The sequence below is a fragment of the Somniosus microcephalus genome, chromosome 30, assembly GCF_052327205.1.
Source record: "Somniosus microcephalus isolate GS21.2 chromosome 30, FLI_Smic_1.0, whole genome shotgun sequence".
Taxonomy (NCBI): Eukaryota; Metazoa; Chordata; class Chondrichthyes; order Squaliformes; family Somniosidae; genus Somniosus; species Somniosus microcephalus.
The window spans coordinates 2,556,909-2,579,451 of record NC_141016.1 but is presented as its reverse complement, the minus strand read 5'-3'; the positions used below and the strand labels follow the sequence as shown (position 1 = coordinate 2,579,451).

Below are 22,543 nucleotides of genomic sequence, written 5' to 3'. Positions count from 1 at the left end.
TGGTCTCTCTCCCCCGCTAGGTGTGGAACACTGGCTCCTGCGAGTTTGTGCGGACATTGAATGGACACAAGCGAGGCATCGCCTGCCTGCAGTACAGGGACAGACTAGTGGTCAGCGGCTCTTCTGATAACACGATCCGGTACGTCTCTCCCTGCCCCACACCGGGTCTTTTTAAAGTAGTGCACACTCCAGTCCCCACTGTAACAGGCAGTCGCTTCTGTCGGCTGCAGCGCGATAACCATTTGCATGAACGCCCATCTCAAATTTGCCGCCTATAGCCTCTCCAAGCACTGCATTTATTTCAGGCAGAAACAGCCATGCTTAAAAGTAATAACTTGCATTTAATATAGCACCTTTCACAACCTCTGGACGATCCAAAGTGCTTTTTGAAGAGTGGGCACTGTTGTAATGTAGGAAACGCGGCGGCCAATTTGTGCACAGCAAGCTCCCACAACCAGCACTGTCATAAATGACCAGATCATCTGTTTTAAGCGATGTTGGTTGAGGGATAAATATTGGCCCCAAGACACCGGGGAGAACTCCCCTGCTCCTCTTCTAATAGTGGCCGTGGGATCTTTTACGTCCACCTGAGAGAGCAGACCGAGCCTCGGTTTAACGTCTCATCCAAAAGACAGCACCTCCGACAGTGCGGCGCTCCCTCAGTACTGCCCCTTCGACAGTGCTGCGCTCCCTCAGTACTGACCCTCCGACAGTGCGGCGCTCCCTCAGTACTGCCCCTCCGACAGTGCGGCGCTCCCTCAGTACTGCCCCTCCGACAGTGCGGCGCTCCCTCAGTACTGACCCTCCGACAGTGCGGCGCTCCCTCAGTACTGCCCCTCCGACAGTGCGGCGCTCCCTCAGTACTGACCCTCCGACAGTGCGGCGCTCCCTCAGTACTGACCCTCCGACAGTGCGGCGCTCCCTCAGTACTGCCTCTCCGACAGTGCGGCGCTCCCTCAGTACTGCCCCTCCGACAGTGCGGCGCTCCCTCAGTACTGACCCTCCGACAGTGCGGCGCTCCCTCAGTACTGCCCCTCCGACAGTGCGGCGCTCCCTCAGTACTGCCCCTCCGACAGTGCCGGCGCTCCCTCAGTACTGACCCTCCGACAGTGCGGCGCTCCCTCAGTACTGACCCTCCGACAGTGCGGCACTCTCTCAGTACTGCGCTGGAGTGTCGGCCTGGATTCTGTGCTCGGGTCTCCGGAGTGGGGACTTAAAACCCACGACCTTGTGACTCCGTGGCGAGAGTGCTGCCCACCCAGCACGTTCTGCAGATGGGTGGTTAAGCATTCACCCGTTAACGTGGGCGGCAGTAACTCGCGAACGTCTCCTACCGTTTAACAGAAGGAGCAGCCGCAGGGATCTCTCCAGTGTTGAAAATAACACTTGCAAACAGAAGGTTCTGGAAACACTTTCGGAGGCCCTACCCCAAACAATTAACCCGTCGCTGTCCATCGCGACAACAACTTGTATTTATATAGTGCCTTTAACATCGTAAAAGGTCCCAAGGCGTGGTTATCTAAGCTTCGAGCCCGAGCCGCATGAGGTGATATTCGGGACAAGCGACCAAAAGCTTGGTCAAAGAAGTGGGTTTTAAGGAGAGAGAGGCGGAGAGGTTTAATCTCCACCACTTACCTGGTTTTTTGGCGCTCAGGTTTTTTAAAAATCTTTCATCGCTCCGTCCCGCTGCAGGTTGTGGGATATCGAATGCGGTGCCTGCCTGCGAGTTCTGGAGGGTCATGAAGAGCTGGTCCGATGTATCCGCTTTGACAACAAGCGGATCGTTAGTGGAGCCTACGATGGGTAAGAAAGAAAAACAGACTTACATTTCTCCAGCGCTTTACCACCACCTCAGGACGTCCCAAAGCGCTTTACACCCAATTAAGTACTTTTTGAAGTGTAGTCACTGTTGTAATGTAGGAAATGCGGCAGCCAATTTGCGCACAGCAAGCTCCCACAAACAGCCGTGTGATAAATGACCAGATCATCTGTTTTAAGCGATGTTGATTGAGGGATAAATATTGGCCCCAGGACACCGGGGAGAAAACCCCTGCTCTTCTAATAATGGCCGTGGGATCTTTTACGTCCACCTGAGAGGGCAGACGGGGCTTCGGTTTAACGTCTCATCCGAAAGACGGCACCTCTGACAGTGCAGCGCTCCCTTAGTACTGCCCCTCCGACAGTGCGGCGCTCCCTCAGTACTGCCCCTCCGACAGTGCGGCGCTCCCTCAGTACTGCCCCTCTGACAGTGCGGTGCTCCCTCAGTACCGCCCCTCCGACAGTGTGGCGCTCCCTCAGTACTGCCCCTCTGACAGTGCGGCGCTCCCTCAGTACCGCCCCTCTGACAGTGCAGCACTCCCTCAGTACTGCCCCTCTGACACTGCGGCGCTCCCTCAGTACTGCCCCTCCGACAGTGCGGCGCTCCCTCAGTACTGCCCCTCCGACAGTGCGGCGCTCCCTCAGTACTGCCCCTCCGACAGTGCGGCGCTCCCTCAGTACTGCCCCTCTGACAGTGCAGCACTCCCTCAGTACTGCCCCTCTGACAGTGCGGCGCTCCCAGCAGTCTGGGCTGGATTGAAAGTAGTGTCACCGCTCAATGTGTGTCTGTAATTGTATTCCGAAATCCTTACAGCAACAACCTGCATTTATATAGCGCCCTCCACGGCCGAGTAGCCTGCCGAGTTCCGGAGCTGCCGGCGACCCCGGGACCATTAACGGCGCGGCTGGAGGAATAGTGAAAGTCGAAAGCTGACGCGGCAATGCCTGTCTTTCTGTGTTGATTTAAATTTTCCTTCTGATTTTGTTTGAAAGCAAAATTAAGGTGTGGGACTTGGTAGCTGCGTTGGACCCTCGATCGCCAGCCGGGACCCTCTGCCTGCGCACACTGGTGGTAAGAGCAAAGCTTTTCAATGTACGGCAGCTGTCCCTCGTCCCAATCATGCCTCATGTGCCACCCGCTCCTCCATCTCGGTGCCTTTGGTCATAACCATTTCCACCTCTGCTAATATTGCCACCTACGTCCTCCAGTCTACTAGTTTTAACAGGGGAAAGAAAAGCCAATCATTTTGTGCTGGTTTCTTCTGCCTCGGAGCCGGAAATTTGGCATGCTGCTGCATGATCTGCAAACTTCGCTCCGCTGAAGGGCTTTGTTGAGACCACACCTGGAGTACTGTGCACCGTTTTGGTCGCCTTTTATCTAAGGAAGGATGTACTTGCCTTAGAGGCGATGCAACGAAAGTTCACTGGATTGATTCCTGGGATGAGCGGGTTGTCCTGAGGAGAGGTCAAGTAGAATGGGCCGATACTCTCTGGAGTTTATGAGAGGTGATCTTATTGAAATGTATAAAATTCTTAGAGGGCTTGACAGTGCATATCAGAAATTCAGGCATGCAGCACGTGACTTTCCAAACACTTTAATCTCCCATCATGTGCATCCAGTGGGTTAACCTGAAGTCGGGGTATGACTCTTTCTGAATAAGCTTTTTTCTTTATGGTCTTTGTGTAACCCCTCTCTTCTTTCTCCTCTCTCTCTCTCTCTCTCTCTCTCTCTCTCCCTTGACGACAGGAGCATTCGGGGAGAGTGTTCAGGCTTCAGTTCGATGAGTTCCAGATAGTGAGCAGCTCTCATGACGACACCATTCTGATCTGGGATTTCCTGAACGTGCCCTCCGAGCAGGGGGATGGCTCGCAGTCCGCACCTCGCACGTACACCTATGTCTCCAGATAGGTGGAGGCGCCTCGCCCCGGACCAGCAATGGTAAGGAACGCGATGCCCGCGCTAACCCCTTTCTCCCACCTTCAAAGGTACGCGCTCTCTTCTTCTTTGTGAAAGGGGCCTGATTTTTCTTTTTAACTTTTGATTGGAGCAGGGACACGATGAGCAGGGACCAACGATTCAGCTCTGCTGCAATTGGGACCTTTTCTTTTTTTTAAAGGCGAATGGGCAGGAGGTGTAGACGTCCGTCGGGATCTGGCACCTGGCCGATTGGTTATAGGCCCGAGCCAAACGGCAAATCATCAAACCAAGCGGCAGCAACCAAGTTCCCAGCGCTCAGCACCCTCCCGATTCGAGACGAGTTTAAATTCTGTTCCGCAAAGTTGAAAGTTGCAGAAATCCATAATCCGTTGCAAATCTGGTAACAAGCGCTTGGCAAAGGGGAACGGTGATGTTTCCTTGGCTTGCTGTGTCTCGAATGATTCTCTCCGTGCACGTGTCTGGGCTTTGAGGCTTTTTTTATATAAAGTAAATTTTTAGACTATTCTGTCGTCCAGACCCCATTTTAGGAACTTTCACTCGGGCAGGCAGAAAGCCAAGGTGCCGCCGAGGTGAAGGGTCGAGGGCAAGGGTCGAGGGCCGTAGTGCAGACACCAAGCCTCGGCTAATCGGGAACCCCTTGGGTTTTCAGATCCCAGAAATCTGCTCCCTGTTTTCCCCGTTGACATTTCTCTCTTTTTTTCCCCTCTGTATCTCGTTCTCTCTCTCTAGGAAGTCCGAAAGAAATACAGCTTTTAGGCACTATAAATACCAATCCTGAGCCACACATTCATACAATGAAGCGATCATTTTGAAGGGGACTCATTTCAGGATATGTGGGACAGCGAGCGGGTGCGGGCCTGCTGACTGAAGAGTGGAAGCGTTTTCGAGAGAGAGAAAACCCCCCCCCCCCCCCCCCAACACATCATTGCATCAACGGAAGAAGCTTTAACTGGATCTCCAACTCCATCTCGAAGTAACCCAGCCCAACCCAGTTAATTTTGTACATTTGTAGGGACTGATTTCTTGAAGGAACTTCAAGACGAAGGAGAAACGCAGAAACCTTTGAAAGGGAGCAGCGAGCGGGGTCCCTGAGAACCGGCCGTGGGCTGTGCTGAAATGACCAAATCTGTACTGTTGCACTTTTTTTCCTTTTTCCCCCGTTATCAGAGTTTGATGAAGCTGCCCGATTGATGGTACTGAGCCCCACAGAGCAGAAGATCCCAGGTGTTGAGTTAGCTGCAGTTGACCTCGGTGCCTGGGAGCAGGGTGGTTGGAGGAGGACGAGGGGGTGGGGGCGGGTGGTGAAACCATCCTGGCTTCCTTCTCCTGAATGCTAAATCCAGCTACCCCGCATGTCCCCACCACCACCACCCCCCCCCACCCCCCCCCCCCCCCCCCCCCCCACCTGGTCCCCCACTCTGCTCCGATTCCTGTCATGGTCGAATAGCCTGTGAAGGATACCCACTTAGGTGCAGTGCTGAAAGCCCACCTCCCCCTGGCTGCCTGCGGACGTGCACCCCAGCAAGAATCCTGGAGAGGAGGAGGTGAAATGTAATCCATGAAAAAACTTGGCATCAAGAGTTCGGTTTGAGCAATCGCTGAGGGGCCTGTGTTTCCCGGAGCCACTGACCCCTTACACCCCCACCCGATAAAATGGTGCTACTTTGCCGTAGAGAGCTTGGTGTTGGGTTTCTTCCCTGAATAATCGGTTGCCCTCAATGCCAAAAACAAACGGCACCGTGAATGTGTAGCGAGGGGGAGCTGACGGCTTGACGTGCGATGAAGGGCAGCACTGTCCTTTCATACTCTAAACTCGTCCATCTCACCGTCCTGCAAAAACAGCCACACGACCAATCTGGACAGATTGGACCCGGGTCTGCGCAGAACCTCAGGCGGGTCACAGGGCCATGTTGACCCTGAGCCGGGGTGAGGGGGTGGACGGGGGGGGTTGAATTGGCCTCGGCTCCTGCTTCTGACCACTACCCGTTGGGCGCATGACCGGACATCGGGTGAGGGCAGGGTCAAGCTCGGCTGTGATTCGTCCACACAGCTGCTGACCCCTGCTGGGTTGGGAACCAAGGTTGGCTGTCAAGGGGAGGTGGCGGAGTCACTGCCAACCCCATCGAAAGCTGTACCCTGTCCTGGTGAGAGAGTTGCCCATAGATTCGTACCCTGGGAGGTGTCGCAGTGACCGATGAGCGTCTAGTTGTAACCCAATGACCGATGCCCCCAGTGCAGCGAACGATGCCCCCAGTGCAGCAACCGATGCCCCCAGTGCAGCGACCGATGCCCTGGGAGGTGTCACAATGACCGATGCCCCCAGTGCAGCGACTGATGCGCGTCCAGCTGTACCCCAGTGAGGAGCCAATACATTGGAGACGGGAGAAAACTATGGGAGAAAAGGCAGCAGTGCAGAAGGGGTCTTGGCACGGCTCCGAGCACTACCGATGATGTTGTATAATTGTATGCTATCACCTTCCTTCCGACAGGACGGGGATGTATTGTGTATCGTGTTGATAGAAACCAGTGTGCAATTTACAGTTACTTCTGTACAGTTTGTGTATAGCACCTTTTGTGTTTAGTTTATTTTAAGAAGTGTCCTCTCTCCCATTTTTCCTTTAATACATCGATAAACCCCGGGGCTCTTAAAGGTGAAACTTCAGCAGTGTCTCATGACGGCAGGTCCGTGTTGTGGAGAAGTTTTTTTGAGGGGGGGTTTCAGGTTCTGTTTCTGTCACCGCTCTTTCCCCCCCCCCCCAAACCCCCCGTGAGTTGAACACTACAGGAAGGTGCTGTTCAAGACTGCCTTACCCGCAGGGAGTTGGGTGGTGTTGCCCTATTCTGTGGGCTCACAAACTCCGGGCAGTGATACCACTTTGGACTTGGAATTGTTGACTTGTGGTGGGGTGGGGTGGGGGGGATGTTCGTGCGGGCGACGCAGGGTGACACCCCCCCCCCCCCCCCCCCAGTTGCCAAGCCCAGGTTCAAACCTCACTCTGCGTTGACTGAGCTGCTCTGTGCCAGGGTAACGGTTTGTGGGGAGAGGTGGAGCAGCCGGACTCTCTGTACCGAACCCCAGGACTGGGCGGGGATCAGTCGGGGTTTACTGATTTTGGAGGGGGGCGGTGGGGGGGGAAGGGGGTCACTATCCGGCACCCTCTGCTGGTAAGATGTAGGGCCTGGAGGTGACGCCTCCCACAGTCGAGCAGCCAAAGCTCATCTGGCCTTGGACCAGGTGTGGTTCGAAGCCCTGGGAACCTGGACACCTTTGCGGGGAGGGCAGGGGGTGGTGGAGAAAACAAAGTTGTTGATTCGACTCAGTTCTTTTCCAAAAGTGCCGCTGTCGCTGTATTCCCTGGAAGGTCGAAGGTTGATCCACAGCAGCATACTCCTGCGGGTGCCTGTTCCCCCCCCCCCCCCCTCTCTCTCCCCCCCGCAGTGCGTTGGCTGGTTGTCGGGCGCTCTGGGTGGCCGAGTTTGTACCGCGTGCCGTTTCTCCACAATACGACCCCACCCAGTCCCAGCTTCTCCTCTCTTTCTCTCCCCCCCCCCCACCCTCTTTTTTTTGGGGTGCGAGTTCTCCTTTTATCACTTGACTGTGGCTTTGGTAACGATTCGTGCTATTTTTCTACATTTCCTTGTTTTGAAGTATTGTTCCGTGGATTATTTATGTAGTCTTTTTAAAAACAAAAAATGCATTCTTTAAGAGATGTGGTTCGTGATTAAATTGCAGTTTATCATCTCCCGACCTGCAAGGATTTCAAATGTGAATTTATTTATTTTTTGCACAACACCTTGAAACCCCAGCCAGCGTCCCGGAGCGCTCGACTCCACTTAATCTGCCAAATTGCATTAGTCGGTCCAAACACTGAGTGACGACAGGTTCACTCCCTCCTGCTCGGTAAAGAAGTTTCTCCTGAATTCCCTGTTGGATTTATTAGTGACTCTCTTATATTGATGACCCCTAGTTCTGGTCTCCCCCACAAGTGGAAACATCTTCTCTACGTTTACCCTATCGAACCCTTTCATGATTTTAAAGACCTCTATCAGGTCACCCCTCACCCTTCTCTTTTCTAGAGAAAATAGCCCCGGATTTGCTTTAAAGATTAAAATACAAACAACTGTGGAGTTTCATCCAAAAACTTGATTTTTTTTCATTAAGGAGAGGAATTTCCCCCGTCACTTTCCAAATCAAAACTGAGAATTATCTAACTACTGTACAACACATCCCCTTCCCAACATCTCCTCCACTGTGTGATCGCCCGGGGGTTGGGGGGGTGCGGGCCGAGGCGGGGCGGCGGGGGAGAAACAGACTTGGATCCACTGCCGAAAGCGATTTGTGGAGCAGAAACAAGGAGCAGACTGAAGCCCACAGTGTCACAAGGCTTCTCGTCCCTGGGGTCGGGGAATCGACGCATGAGGAAGGACAAGAACAACCCTTTAGCCGTGAGGCAGAGGCTGCTCAGAGGGTGTTGGAGAGGGGTTTATAAAATTGGTATTGAAAGAGAAAGGGTTTGAGATAGTGAGTTCCACATTCTCGCCACTCTCTGGGTAAGGGTGTGGAGGGGTGCTCTGCTGTGACCTGGAGTCTCCAGGAAGTTGATTTGCCCTCAGTCAGTGAGTGAACACCTCTGGTAGGGTAGCTGGTGGAGGCCAAAGCTTTGGAGTCATTTGAGAGAGTCAAATATTGTGACGGGGTAAGGGTCCATTGCAAAACGGCTCCGAGTTAATGAATCATCTCCGATAACTTGGCTCTTTCACATTGACAAACTCAGTAATGCTCAACATCAATTTCTCCCAATGTCATTCGGAGTCACTATTTAAGCAAGAATATTCCACCAAAAAAAACTAACATACTTCACAGAATCACACAGCACAGAAGGAGGCCATTCGGCCCATCATGCCTGTGCCGGCTCTGAACGAGCTCTCCAATTAGTCCCACTCTTTCCCCCCCCCCCCCCTGCTCTTTCCCCATAACCTTGCAAATTTTTTTTCCTTTTCAAGTATTTATCCAATAACATTTTGAAAGTTACTATTGAATCTGCTTCCACCGCCCTTTCAGGCAGCGCATTCCAGATCACAACAACTCGCTGTGGAAAAAGAATTCTCCTCATCTCCCCTCTGCTTTTGGCAATTTTCTTATATTTGTGTCCTCTGGTTACCGACCCTCCTGCCACTGGAAACAGTTTCTCCTTATTTACTCTCATCAAAGCCCTTCATGATTTCGTACACCTCTATCAAATCTCATCTTAACCTTCTCTGCTCAAAGGAGAACAAGCCCAGCTTCTCCAGTCTCTCCACGTAACTGAAGTCCCTCATCCCTGGAACCATTCTGGTAAATCTCCTCTGCACCCTCTCCAAGGCCTTGACATCCTTTTGACAGGGTTTTTATTTAGGATGAGGCTACTGATGGTGGAATGCCATCTGAGTGCTTGGACCAAGGTTTAGTGTTTCTGCTGTAGGTAAGTCAAAGCAAAGACCGGCTCATTCACCGGGAATATTTGACCTCCGCTCAGTAGCATCTCCTTCGGAGACTTGTAAACATAATCCTACAATCTGTCTTGAGAAAATCGTGGTAACATTGTGGGCACACGGGCAGGTTAACGTCTTGGAAGAGCCTCTGTTCTGGGCTGTTAGCTCCCAAACACTTGTGTTGGAAATGATTTAGATTTGACTCTAAGCTCTTAGAAATCTAACTGCAGCTGCTTTATGGAGCAACGATTATAATCGTTAACCTGATCTGAACCAAACTTTCGAGAGAAATCCTTTCTCTTGTAAACCCTGATATTTTGATGGAGATCCTGACCCCATTTAAGTATACACTTTGCTCCCACCCTGCAAGTTACAGTATAACTGCAGTCTCAATCAACTTGATGTGGCCCGTCCAGCTCCGATGGACGGGTCACGTCGTCCGCACGCCCGATACGAGATTCCCAAAGCAAACGCTCTACTCGGAACTCCGACATGGCAAGAGAGCCCCAGGTGGGCAGAGGAAACGCTTCAAGGACACCCTCAAAGCCTCCTTGAAAAAGTGTAACATCCCCACCGACACCTGGGAATCCCGAGCCCAAGACCGCACAAAGTGGAGGAGAAGCATCCGGGAAGGCACCAAACACCTCGAGTCTCTTCACCGGAAGCAAGCGGAAGCCAAGCGCAAGGCTGCGCAAGGAGCGCACGTCAACCCAAGCACCCCACCCACCCGCCCCTTCAACCACCGTCTGCCCCACCTGTGACAGAGACTGTAGGTCCCGCATTGGACTCATCAGTCACCTGAGAACTCATTTCTAGTGTGGAAGCAAGTCATCCTCGGTTCCGAGGGACTGCCTAAGAGAAGAAGGAGGAGGAGGATACTGGGGGGAGTGGAGTCTCGCTCCGCATTTGTCTTGGAGTCAGTGTGGAGCCCGATTTCGCACGGCACAGGTTTGGATCTGAAACTGCTCTTCACCAAAGCTAAACTTGCACCGACGGAAACTGGTGGCGCCCTTAATATTAGCGGGCATTTGATATTGAGTTGTTGTGATCTGGAATGCGCTGCCCGAAAGGGCAGTGGAAGCAGATTCAAGAGTAACTTTCAAAAGGGAATTGGATAAATACTTGAAAAGGAAATATTCACAGGGCTATGAGGAAAGAGCAGGAGAGTGGGACTAATTGGAAAGCTCTTTCAAAGAGGGGGCACAGGCACGATGGGCCAAATGGCCTCCTTCTGTGCTGTAAGATTCTACACAAGGTTTGGACCAGAAAATCACTTGACCGTAACATCCCTGAGGGCAGGGATATTTCTGGGCACACGAGTTTGTACTTTGCATGGTGCTGGCAGAACCTTAACTGAACAGCGCGCGACTGGACGAACTAACTGACTTGCCTGTGTGTCCTTTCACTCCTGCAGAACACAGCTCTCTGGGTGAGCAAAGTCTGAGCACACTCTGGGTGAGCAGAGTCTGAGCACACTCTGGGTGAGCAGAGTCTGAGCACACTCTGGGTGAGCAGAGTCTGAGCACACTCTGGGTGAGCAGAGTCTGAGCACACTCTGGGTGAGCAGAGTCTGAGCACACTCTGGGTGAGCAGAGTCTGAGCACACTCTGGGTGAGCAGAGTCTGAGCACACTCTGGGTGAGCAGAGTCTGAGCACACTCTGGGTGAGCAGAGTCTGAGCACACTCTGGGTGAGCAAAGTCTGAGCACACTCTGGGTGAGCAGAGTCTGAGCACACTCTGGGTGAGCAGAGTCTGAGCACACTGGGTGAGCAGAGTCTGAGCACACTCTGGGTGAGCAGAGTCTGAGCACACTCTGGGTGAGCAGAGTCTGAGCACACTCTGGGTGAGCAGAGTCTGAGCACACTCTGGGTGAGCAGAGTCTGAGCACACTCTGGGTGAGCAAAGTCTGAGCACACTCTGGGTGAGCAGAGTCTGAGCACACTCTGGGTGAGCAAAGTCTGAGCACACTCTGGGTGAGCAGAGTCTGAGCACACTCTGGGTGAGCAGAGTCTGAGCACACTCTGGGTGAGCAGAGTCTGAGCACACTCTGGGTGAGCAGAATCTGAGCACACTCTGGGTGAGCAGAGTCTGAGCACACTCTGGGTGAGCAAAGTCTGAGCACACTCTGGTTCCTCCGGGTGCTCCGGTTTCCTCCCACAGTCCAAAGATGTGCGGGTTAGGATGATTGGCTATGATAAATTGACCCTTAGTGTTAGGGGGATTAAATACGTGGGGTTACGGGGATAGGTGTGGGATATGTGTCGGTGCAGGCTCGATGGGCCGAAATGGCCTCTATCTGCACTGTGGGGTTTCTGTGATTTCTGAGCAAACTCTGGGTGAGCAGAGAGTCTGATCGCAGCCCTCATTGGAAAGGGCTCGTCCTGTGGGTGAAGCCCAGGTCTGTCACAGCTCCTGGTCTGAGAGCGAAGCACAGGAAGGGGGTCTCGCTGGACGAGCCTGCACATTGCTTAACCCCTCTCCATAAAAAAACCTTCTGTGACTAACAACAGGGGCTTTAATTTTTCTTAACACAGCTACTTAACTATGGATTATTTTAAGAGTACAAAAATAATATCCCACAATTGCATTGAGCAGCACTGAGAATATTAAACACACAGGGTGATGATTGATTCTCCGTCCCTCTCAGCTGTGCAGACACTGGCTGTTCACAACTGCATAGAATCACACAGCACAGAAAGAGGTCATTCGGCCCATCGTGCCTGTGCCGGCTCTTTGAGAGCGCTCTCCAGTTAATCCCACTCCCCTGCTCTTTCCCCAGAGCCCTGTGAATTTTTCCTTTTCAAGTATTTATCCAATTCCCTTTTGAAAGTTACTATTGAATCTGCTTCCACCGCCCTTTCAGGCAGCACGTTCCAGATCACAACAACTCGCTGCGTAAAAACATGTCTCCTCATCTCCCCTCTGATTCGTTTGCCAATTATCTTCAATCTGTGTCCCCTGGTTACCGACCCTCCTGCCGCTGGAAACAGTTTCTCCTCATTTACTCGATCAAAACCCTATGCAGTAAATTTATTGCTGGGATGAGGAAGGATTGCAATATTCTTTCACAATCCACTGCTAAAAGCTCACCAGGGTATTTATTTCCCCATAAGTTGACTTGTTTAAATCGAAATGACATTTGAAAGTGTTTTGTGTTTTTTTTAACTGAAGCTATGCTTGAATGGGAGGATCTGCTCCTGTTACGGAGAGAGAGACGCACAGACTGCTGTGATTATGGTGAATGAAAATAAAATGAATTAAAAAACTCTTGTCTTGTTTTTGCTTTGCAGTTTGCAATCTGACCTCTCTCTCCACTCTCTTGGCCCTTGACTCGTGTCACTGTACATGTCCAGCACATGGGGTTGGGTACTTGTGTCTGTGTTACACATCAGAAACTCATTCACGTCATTGTGGGAAACCTATAAAGGGACCGATGGGGCTGAACGCTCTAACTGTCTCTCTCTATTTTCTATCTACTTTCCCTTAGCATGGCTCCGAAATGTCACATTGTGGTGATTGTCATCTAAGCCGGTGCCATTTCATGCACAGCAAGATCCCCACAAATAGCAATGAGACAAATTGACCGGCCATTATCTTGGTGATTGAGAGGGGACCGTTGGCCAAAGGATGTTAACCTCCCAACAATGCAGCCCCAGCCCCAGTACTGTACCGGGGCCTAGATTCTACGCCTACATTTCTGCTGAGCAAGGGGCCTACTCCCAATCCCCATTGGTGCTGGGTTTTCGTGAAGGAAGTTGCAGTTGGATAAGCCCCTTTCACAACCTCAGGATGTTGTAATGTAGAGAAATGCGGCAACCTCCAAGCTCCCACAAACAGCAATGTGATAATGACCAGATAATCTGTTTTAGTGATGTTGGTTGAGGGATAAATATTGGCCCCAGGACACCGGGGAGAACTCCCCTGCTCTTCTTCCAATAGTGGCCATGGGATCTTTTATGTCCACCTGAGAGAGCAGACGGGGCCTCGGTTTAATGTCTCATCCGAAAGACGGCACCTCCGACAGTGCAGCACTCCCTCAGTACTGCACTGGGAGTGTCAGCCTAGATTTGGGATTGTTACATCCTGCTACAAGCGTAATCTACATTTGTTGCTTCACGAAATATGTCGGGAATGCAAACTTTGATAGAATATACAGATGAATGTACTTTCTTGACAACCCAGTGGTAAATAAATAAAAATAGGTTTTCCATACACTTGATGACTCAATTTTTAAAGGCATGCACAGGCCAGGAGGTGTGCGTGTATGTGTGTTGGGTGAAAACAGGATTAGACTTTAAAGTGCTGCCCTCCGCATTAGAATGGCCTTCTCAGATACCCGCAGGCAAATGGCCGCTTGAAGGAGGTATCGGAGGGTGTCGGATGGCCATGGGCACTAACCCTGCAGCAAAGGAGGATGGGAGGCAATTGGCAAGAGCCCCAGTTTGTTACAGCGTGGGACGATGATTGCCGGTTCATTTGGTCAAACCTCGCAGTCACGTGTGGGGAAATACTCTGCCCCATTGTCTATTAACCAGCATTCACCGGTAATGGTGCCACCTGTCGACACAGAATGGGTGAAAGCACTGGCTGCTTTTTAAATGTCCCAAGACTACATTGAAACAAACACTGACTGCTATTGAATAGAATGAGAGAAAGTACAGCACTGAGGGTGGCCATTCAGCCCATCGTCCCCAAGTTGGTGCTAGCTCTTAAACCGCAACGGTCTAGTCCCACTCCCCAGCTCTTTCCTGTAAAGTGTAAGGTAAAATATTGCTCCTCAGGTTACAGAAGTGACCAAGGTCTCTGAACTGACTATAAAACGCACTCTTTCACATTTAGAACCATTGTCTCCCTTCTGGCTCAGGAACTTGTGGCTCCAAACTCTGCTCCCGGACTAGAGCCCACAACCTGGAAACCCTGCTCCCGGACTAGAGCCCACAACCTGGAAACCCTGCTCCCGGACTAGAGCCCACAACCTGGAAACCCTGCTCCCGGACTAGAGCCCACAACCTGGAAACCCTGCTCCCGGACTAGAGCCCACAACCTGGACTGGCATTAGGTGGCGGTGTTGTCGTTTAGATGAGACATTAAATCAAGGTCCCGTCTGCATCTTACAGTGGTTCCGGTTGACGAAGAAGATCCCACAACAATTTTCAAAGTAGAACAGGGAATTCTCACGGTGTCCAACACCACCCAAAACATAGATTAACGGATCATCAATGACTGAGCATCCACAGCCCCTTCAGGTCGAGAATTCCTGTCTCAGCCTCGAAGGGACCAACATTTACTTGTGCACCTTTGACCCTGCTGAAAATTTGTGCAGATTATTGGGCGAGGATTGGCTCAGGCTTGGCCCTGATGCTCCACACACTAGCCTGCCAACACTCACTGGGAATAATTGGGTGAGGTATTGGATTATGAATGACTCCTGTGGAATGATATCCCATTAATGGTATCCCTGTTTCAATGGTATCGGGCTCCGGCTGAGGGCGGGGGCAGGGGTTGTTGGTGGGCAATGCCCGTCCCGGTTGCTATCCCAGAACCCTTGCTCAAAGTGTGTTTGCTTGAACGTTGGATGAGGACAGCTTTAGGCTCGGCTGTGATGTCCTTCCCTCTGCCATAGTCAAACGGACTGCCAACACTATCAAGATTCACAACAATTTGCATTTATATAGCGCCTTTAATGTAGTAAATCATCCAAAGGCGCTTCACAGGAGCGATCATCAATCAAAGTTCCGAGCCACATAAGGAGATATTAGGACAGATGGCCAAAAGCTTGGTCAGACAGACAGGTTTTAAGGAGCGTCTTAAAGGAGGAGAGCGAGGCGGAGAGGTTTAGGGAGGGAATTCCAGAGCTCGGGGCCCAGGCAGCTGAAGGCACGGCCGCCAATGGTGGAGCGATGGAAATTGAGGAATGTGCAAGAGGCCAGAATTGGAGGAGCGCAGAGATCTCAGAGGATTGTGGGGCTGGAGGAGGTTAGAGAGATAGGGAGGGGCGAGGCCATGGAGGGATTTGAACACAAGGATGAGAATTTTAAAATCGAGGTGTTGCCGGACCGGGAGCCAATGTAGGTCAGCGAGCACAGGGGTGATGGGTGAACGGGACTGGGTGTGAGTTAGGACATGGGGGGGCAGCACAGGGGGTGATGGGTGAACGGGACTGGGTGCGAGTTAGGACACGGGGGCAGAGGACAGGGGGTGATGGGTGAACGGGACTGGGTGCGAGTTAGGACACGGGGCAGTGAGCACAGGGGGTGATGGGTGAACGGGACTGGGTGTGAGTTAGGACACGGGGAGCAGCGAGCACAGGGGGTGATGGGTGAACGGGACTGGGTGCGAGTTAGGACACGGGGGGCAGCGAGCACAGGGGTGATGGGTGTGGTAAACCACTGTAGTTCACTGTGTTCACTGTTGTTGTTGTTGTTGTTGTCGTTCACTCTTGTTTCACTGTTGTGCCTGACTATGCCTCAGCTGACTCCGCCCCTGGGCTACCGAGTATAAGAGCGGCCGCATGGCAGCTCCTGGCATTCGGTCGTCCACTAGAGGCATAGTCCTGATCTGTCTGAAGTGCAATTCAGTAGTTAATAAAAGCCTGTTGTTCTGAACTCTGCCTAGCCTTTTATTAGAATTGATAGCGCATCAATGGGTGAACGGGACTCGGTGCGAGTTAGGACACGGGGGGGCAGCACAGGGGGTGATGGGTGAACGGGACTGGGTGCGAGTTAGGACACGGGGCAGCGAGCACAAGGGGTGATTGGTGAACGGGACTGGGTGTGAGTTAGGACAGGGGGGGCAGCGAGCACAGGGGGTGATGGGTGAACTGGACTGGGTGCAAGTTAGGACACGGGGCAGTGAGCACAGGGGGTGATGGGTGAACGGGACTGGGTGAGAGTTAGGACACGGGGCAGCGAGCACAGGGGGTGATGGGTGAACGGGACTGGGTGTGAGTTAGGACACGGGGCAGTGAGCACAGGGGGTGATGGGTGAACGGGACTGGGTGTGAGTTAGGACACGGGGCAGTGAGCACAGGGGGTGATGGGTGAACGGGACTCGGTGTGAGTTAGGACACGGGGGCAGTGAGCACAGGGGGTGATGGGTGAATGGGACTGGGTGTGAGTTAGGACACGGGGCAGTGAGCACAGGGGGTGATGGGTGAACGGGACTGGGTGTGAGTTAGGACATGGGGCAGTGAGCACAGGGGATGATGGGTGAACTGGACTGGGTGTGAGTTAGGACACGGGGCAGTGAGCACAGGGGGTGATGGGTGAACGGGACTGGGTGTGAGTTAGGACACGGGGCAGTGAGCACAGGGGGTGATGGGTGAACGGGACTGGGTGCGAGTTAGGACACGGGGCAGTTAGCACAGGGGGTGATGGGTGAACGGGACTGGGTGTGAGTTAGGACACGGGGCAGCGAGCACAGGGGGTGATGGGTGAACTGGACTGGGTGCAAGTTAGGACACGGGGCAGCGAGCACAGGGGGTGATGGGTGAACGGGACTGGGTGTGAGTTAGGACATGGGGCAGTGAGCACAGGGGGTGATGGGTGAACGGGACTGGGTGTGAGTTAGGACACGGGGCAGTGAGCTCAGGGGGTGATGGGTGAACGGGACTCGGTGTGAGTTAGGACACGGGGGCAGTGAGCACAGGGGGTGATGGGTGAACGGGACTGGGTGTGAGTTAGGACACGGGGCAGTGAGCACAGGGGGTGATGGGTGAACGGAACTGGGTGTGAGTTAGACACGGGGCAGTGAGCACAGGGGGTGATGGGTGAACTGGACTGGGTGTGAGTTAGGACACGGGGCAGTGAGCACAGGGGATGATGGGTGAACGGGACTGGGTGTGAGTTAGGACACGGGGCAGTGAGCACAGGGGGTGATGGGTGAACGGGACTGGGTGCGAGTTAGGACACGGGGCAGTTAGCACAGGGGGTGATGGGTGAACGGGACTGGGTGCGAGTTAGGACACGGGGCAGTTAGCACAGGGGGTGATGGGTGAACGGGACTCGGTGTGAGTTAGGACACGGGGCAGTGAGCACAGGGGGTGATGGGTGAACGGGACTGGGTGTGAGTTAGGACATGGGGCAGTGAGCACAGGGGGTGATGGGTGAATGGGACTGGGTGCGAGTTAGGACACGGGGCAGTTAGCACAGGGGGTGATGGGTGAACGGGACTGGGTGTGAGTTAGGACACGGGGCAGTGAGCACAGGGGGTGATGGGTGAACGGGACTGGGTGCGAGTTAGGACACGGTGGGCAGCGAGCACAGGGGGTGATGGGTGAACGGGACTTGGTGCGAGTTAGGACACGGGGCAGTGAGCACAGGGGGTGATGGGTGAACGGGACTGGGTGCGAGTTAGGACACGGGGGGGCAGCACAGGACAAGGGGTGATGAGTGAACGGGACTCGGTGCGAGTTAGGACACGGGGCAGCGAGCACAGGGGGTGATGGGTGAACGGGACTGGGTGTGAGTTAGGACACGGGGCAGCTAGCACAGGGGTGATGGGTGAACGGGACTGGGTGCGAGTTAGGACACGGGGCAGTGAGCACAGGGGGTGATGGGTGAACGGGACTGGGTGCGAGTTAGGACACGGGGGCAGCGAGCACAGGGGTGATGGGTGAACGGGACTCGGTGTGAGTTAGGACACGGGGCAGTGAGCACAGGGGTGATGGGTGAACGGGACTGGGTGCGAGTTAGGACACGGGGCAGTGAGCACAGGGGGTTTGGGTGAACGGGACTGGGTGTGAGTTAGGACACGGGGCAGCGAGCACAGGGGGTGATGGGTGAACGGGACTGGGTGTGAGTTCGGACACGGGACAGTGAGCACAGGGGGTGATGGGTGAATGGGACTGGGTGTGAGTTAGGACACGGGGCAGTGAGCAAGGGGTGATGGGTGAATGGGACTGGGTGCGAGTTAGGACACGGGACAGTGAGCACAGGGGGTGATGGGTGAACGGGACTGGGTGTGAGTTAGGACACGGGGCAGTAAGCACGGGGTGATGGGTGAACGGGACTGGGTGCGAGTTAGGACATGGGGCAGTGAGCACGGGGTGATGGGTGAACGGGACTGGGTGCGAGTTAGGACATGGGGCAGTGAGCACGGGGTGATGGGTGAACGGGACTGGGTGCGAGTTAGGACACGGGGCAGTGAGCACAGGGGGTTTGGGTGAACGGGACTGGGTGTGAGTTAGGACACGGGGCAGTGAGCACAGGGGGTGATGGGTGAACGGGACTGGGTGTGAGTTAGGACACGGGGCAGTGAGCACAGGGGGTGATGGGTGAACGGGGCTTGGTGTGAGTTAGGACACGGGGCAGTGAGCACAGTGGGTAATGGGTGAACGGGACTGGGTGCGAGTTAGGACACGGGGGGCAGAGTTTATGGAGGGTGGATGATGTGAGGCCGGCCAGGAGAACATTAGAATCGTTGAGTTTAGAGGTAACAAAGACATGGATGAGGGTTTCAGCAGCAGATGGGCTGAGCCACAGGTGGAGGCGGGCGAGGCTATGGAGATAGAAGTAGGTAGCCTTGGTGATGGAGTAGATATGTGACCGGAATCACATCTAAGGGTCAGAAATGGGGATGTTCACTGATGACTGCAGTGTTCAGTGCCATTCACAACTCCTCAGATAATGAAACAGTCCATGCCCGCATGTAACAAGACCTGGACAACGTTCAGGCTTGGGCTGAGAAGTGCCAGGTAACATTCGTGCCACAGAAGTGCCAGGCAATGACTATCTCCAACAAGCGAGAGTCGAACCACCTCCCCTTGACATTCAACGGCATTACCATCATCGAGTCACCCACCATCAACATCCTGGGGGTCACCATTGACCAGAAACTTAACTGGGCCAGCCACATAAATACTGTGGCAACAAGAGCAGGTCAGAGGCTGGGTATTCTGTGGCGTGTCTCACCTCCTGACTCCCCAAAGCCTTTCCACCATCTACAAGGCCAACAGTAAAGAGGGTCAAAGTGCAGAAAAATATTAAACAGGCACAGTTGAAGGCACTTTATTATCTAAATGCACAAAGCATTCGCAACAAGGTGGATGAATTAATGGCACTAATAGAAGTAAATGGGTATGATGTAATTGCCATTACAGAGACATGGTTGCAGGGTAACCAAAGCTGGGAACTGAATGTTCCAGGGTACTCAACATTTAGGAAGGACAGACAAAAAGTAAAAGGAGGTGGTGTAGCACTGTTAATAAGGGATAGAAACATCGAAACACAGAAGATAGGAGCAGGAGTCGGCCATTCGGCCCCTCGAGCCTGCTCCGCCATTCAATGCGATCATGGCTGATCATCCAAACTCAGTACCCTGTCCCTGCTTTCTCCCCATATCCCTTGACCCCTTTAGTCTTAAGAAATATATCCAACTCCTTTTTGAATATATTTAATGAATTGGCCTCTACTGCCTTCTGTGGTAGAGAATTCCACAGGTTCACCACTCTCTGGGTGAAGAAATTCCTCCTCATCTCTGTCCTAAATGGCTTACCCCTTATCCTTAGACTGTGACCCCTGGTTCTGGACTCCCCGACCATCGGGAACATCCTTCCTGCATCTAGTCTGTCTAGTCTTGTTAGAATTTTATAAGTTTCAATGAGATCCCCTCTCATTCTTCTAAACTCCAGCGAGTACAAGCCCAATCGACCCAATCTCTCTTCATACGTCATTCCTGCCATCCCAGGTATCAGCCTGGTGAATCTTCGCTGCACTCCTTCCATGGCAAGAACATCCTTCCTCAGATAAGGCGACCAAAACTGCACACAATACTCAAGGTGTGGACTCACCAAGGCCCTGTACAACTGCAGCAAGACATCCTTATTCCTGTACTCAAACCCTCTCGCTACGAAGGCCAACATACCATTTGCCTTCTTAACCGCCTGCTGCACCTGCATGCTTACCTTCAGCGACTGGTGCACAAGGATGCCCAGGTCTCATTGCACTTCCCCTTCTCCCAATCTATTGCCATTCAGATTATAATCTGCCTTCTTGTTTTTGAGATCAGTACAGTAGAGATAAAAGATCTTGGCTCGGCAGATCGTGATGTAGAACTGGAATCAGTTTGGGTGGAGCTAAGAAACAGCAAAGGGCGGAAAACATTGGTGGGAGTTGTGTATAGGCCACCAAACATTAGTGGTACAGGTAGACTACCCTTTATCCGGACTTCCGAAAACCGAAACCCTCTAAAAACCGAAGGTTTTTTCGTTCAGCGTAGGTCGTGCGTACGAACGAAAAAACCTTCGGTTTTTAGAGGGTTCCGGTTTCGGAAGTTCGGATAAAGGGTAAGTCGTGCGCACGACCCCCCGCCGACCCCCCCGCGGACCCCGCCGGCCCCGACAACCGCCGACCCCGCCAGCCCCGACAACCGCCGATCCCCCCCGCCGACCCCGCCGGCCCCGACAACCGCCGACCCTGCCAGCCCCGACAACCGCCGACCCCCCCGCGGACCCCGCCGGCCCCGACAACCGCCGACCCCGCCAGCCCCGACAACCGCCGATCCCCCCCGCCGACCCCGCCGGCCCCGACAACCGCCGATCCCCCCCGCCGACCCCCCCGCGGATCCCGCCGGCCCCGACCCACTTACGCTGAGCGTCAGCGTAAGTCGTGCGCAAGACCCCCCCGCCAACCCCCCTGCGGACCCCCGCCGACCCACCTTCCGAAATCCGAAATTCTCCTTTATCCAAACCTCGGCTGGTCCTGAGGTTTTCGGATAAAGGATAGTCTACCTGTAATGTAGGGCACAGTATTAATCAAGAGATTAGAAGTGCATGTAACAAGGGCAATACAGTAACCATGGGGGACTTTAATCTACATATTGACTGGGCGAATCAAATTACCACTTATGGTGTGGAGGATGAATTCTTGGAATGCATGCGAGATGGTTCCTGGATCAGTATGTGGAGGAACCAACCAGGGAACAAGCTATTCTGGATCTGGTACTGTGTAATGAGAAAGGGCTAATCAATAATCTTGTGGTAAAGGGGCCTTTAGGGACAAGTGACCATAATATGATTGAATTTTACATTAAGTTTGAGAGTGATGTAGTCCAATCTGAAACTAGGGTCTTCAATCTAAACAGAGGAAACAACAAGGGTATGAGGGACAAGTTGGCCATGGTAGATTGGGAGACTACACTAAAAGGTATGAAGGTGGACATACAATGGCTAACATTCAAGGAAATAATGCATAATTTGCAACAAACATATATTCCTCTAGGGCATAAAACCCAAAAGGAAAAGTGATCCAACCATGGCTAACAAAAGAAATTAAAGCTAGTATTAAGTCAAAGGAGGAAGCTTATAAAGTTGCCAGAAAAAGCGGTCAGCCTGAGGATTGGGATCTTTTTAGAAATCAGCAAAGGGGGACCAAGAAATTGATAAAGAAAGAGAAAATGGAATATGTAGTGTATGTGCCTTTAAGAGCCCCCTGTGTACTGTAATGGCCACTCGGGCTATATAAGCCTGTATATTGTGTTGTATCAGTTAGTTCCCCTCCAGACTTTGTTCAGTAAACACCTGTGAAACCAACTCCTGTCTTCAGTGTCTCCATTAACACACGGACACAACAGTGGCGATGAATTGGAAACGGACTTACCTGCAATTCGGCAGCACCTCAAGGACATCGATTCCTCTGGCGTCCAAAGTCAAAGAAAAGCAAGAAAAAGAAAAAGCTGTGGTTTCACCAGCTAGCCGAGCTGGTGGCAGGTACTGCAATAATCCTTCCTAGGCGTCGGGCTGGGGCTCCAGCAGCTGGCTCTGCAGTGAGGCCAAGCAGCGAAGACGGAGGTAAGCAGTAACAGACGGGGAGGGAGCACTCGGGAGACGGCCGGCGCTGCAAGCAGGTCGGCGTTCAGACCTAGCAGAGAGAGTCCGGCGGGAACGAGTCTCCACCTGTAAATAAATAAATAAAAAGAAGGGAAGCCCGCGGAAAACAGCGTTGTCATCGGCAGCAGCGGCGGGGAAGCGCCATATCTTTTCTGCAGAAAAGAAAGAAAAGCGCGGAAACAAGAGACTAAGCTGTCTCAAATTACATAATGTAATTGCCAAAGAAGATTACCAGACCATTTGGGTTACCCTCACGATAGCAGGGTCCCCAGTTAAAATGGAGCTAGATACAGGATCAGCTCTGACCGTCATAAATCGACGGGATTACGAGCGGCTATTTCCGCATATACCTTTAAAAGACACATCCATTATCTTGAAAACATATACGGGGCAGAAAGTATACCCCAAAGGAAAAATAAGGGTGCCTGTTGTATACAACGGCAAGGAAATACAAAAGTTGTATTTATACGTTCTACAAGATGGTGGTC

At 52.8% G+C, this 22,543-nt stretch overlaps 1 protein-coding gene across 3 annotated transcripts in view; it reads left to right on the top strand.

Annotated features, from left to right (window-relative positions):
• The window catches only part of LOC147097860 (F-box/WD repeat-containing protein 1A), a 37,493-nt gene extending 29,994 nt beyond the window's left edge, over nt 1–7,499 (top strand). For 2 of the 3 annotated variants that reach the window (XM_085970893.1, XM_085970891.1), the window contains 5 exons: nt 21–139; nt 1,693–1,803; nt 2,812–2,890; nt 3,566–3,757; nt 4,487–7,499. In XM_085970893.1, coding sequence (XP_085827019.1) covers nt 21–139; nt 1,693–1,803; nt 2,812–2,890; nt 3,566–3,727 — 471 coding nt within the window. In that variant the 3' untranslated portion in view covers nt 3,728–3,757; nt 4,487–7,499. The remainder of the gene's footprint in view (nt 1–20; nt 140–1,692; nt 1,804–2,811; nt 2,891–3,565; nt 3,758–4,486) is intronic. The other variant, XM_085970892.1, reaches the window with a different exon arrangement.
• The last annotated feature ends 15,044 nt before the right edge of the window (nt 7,500–22,543 follow it).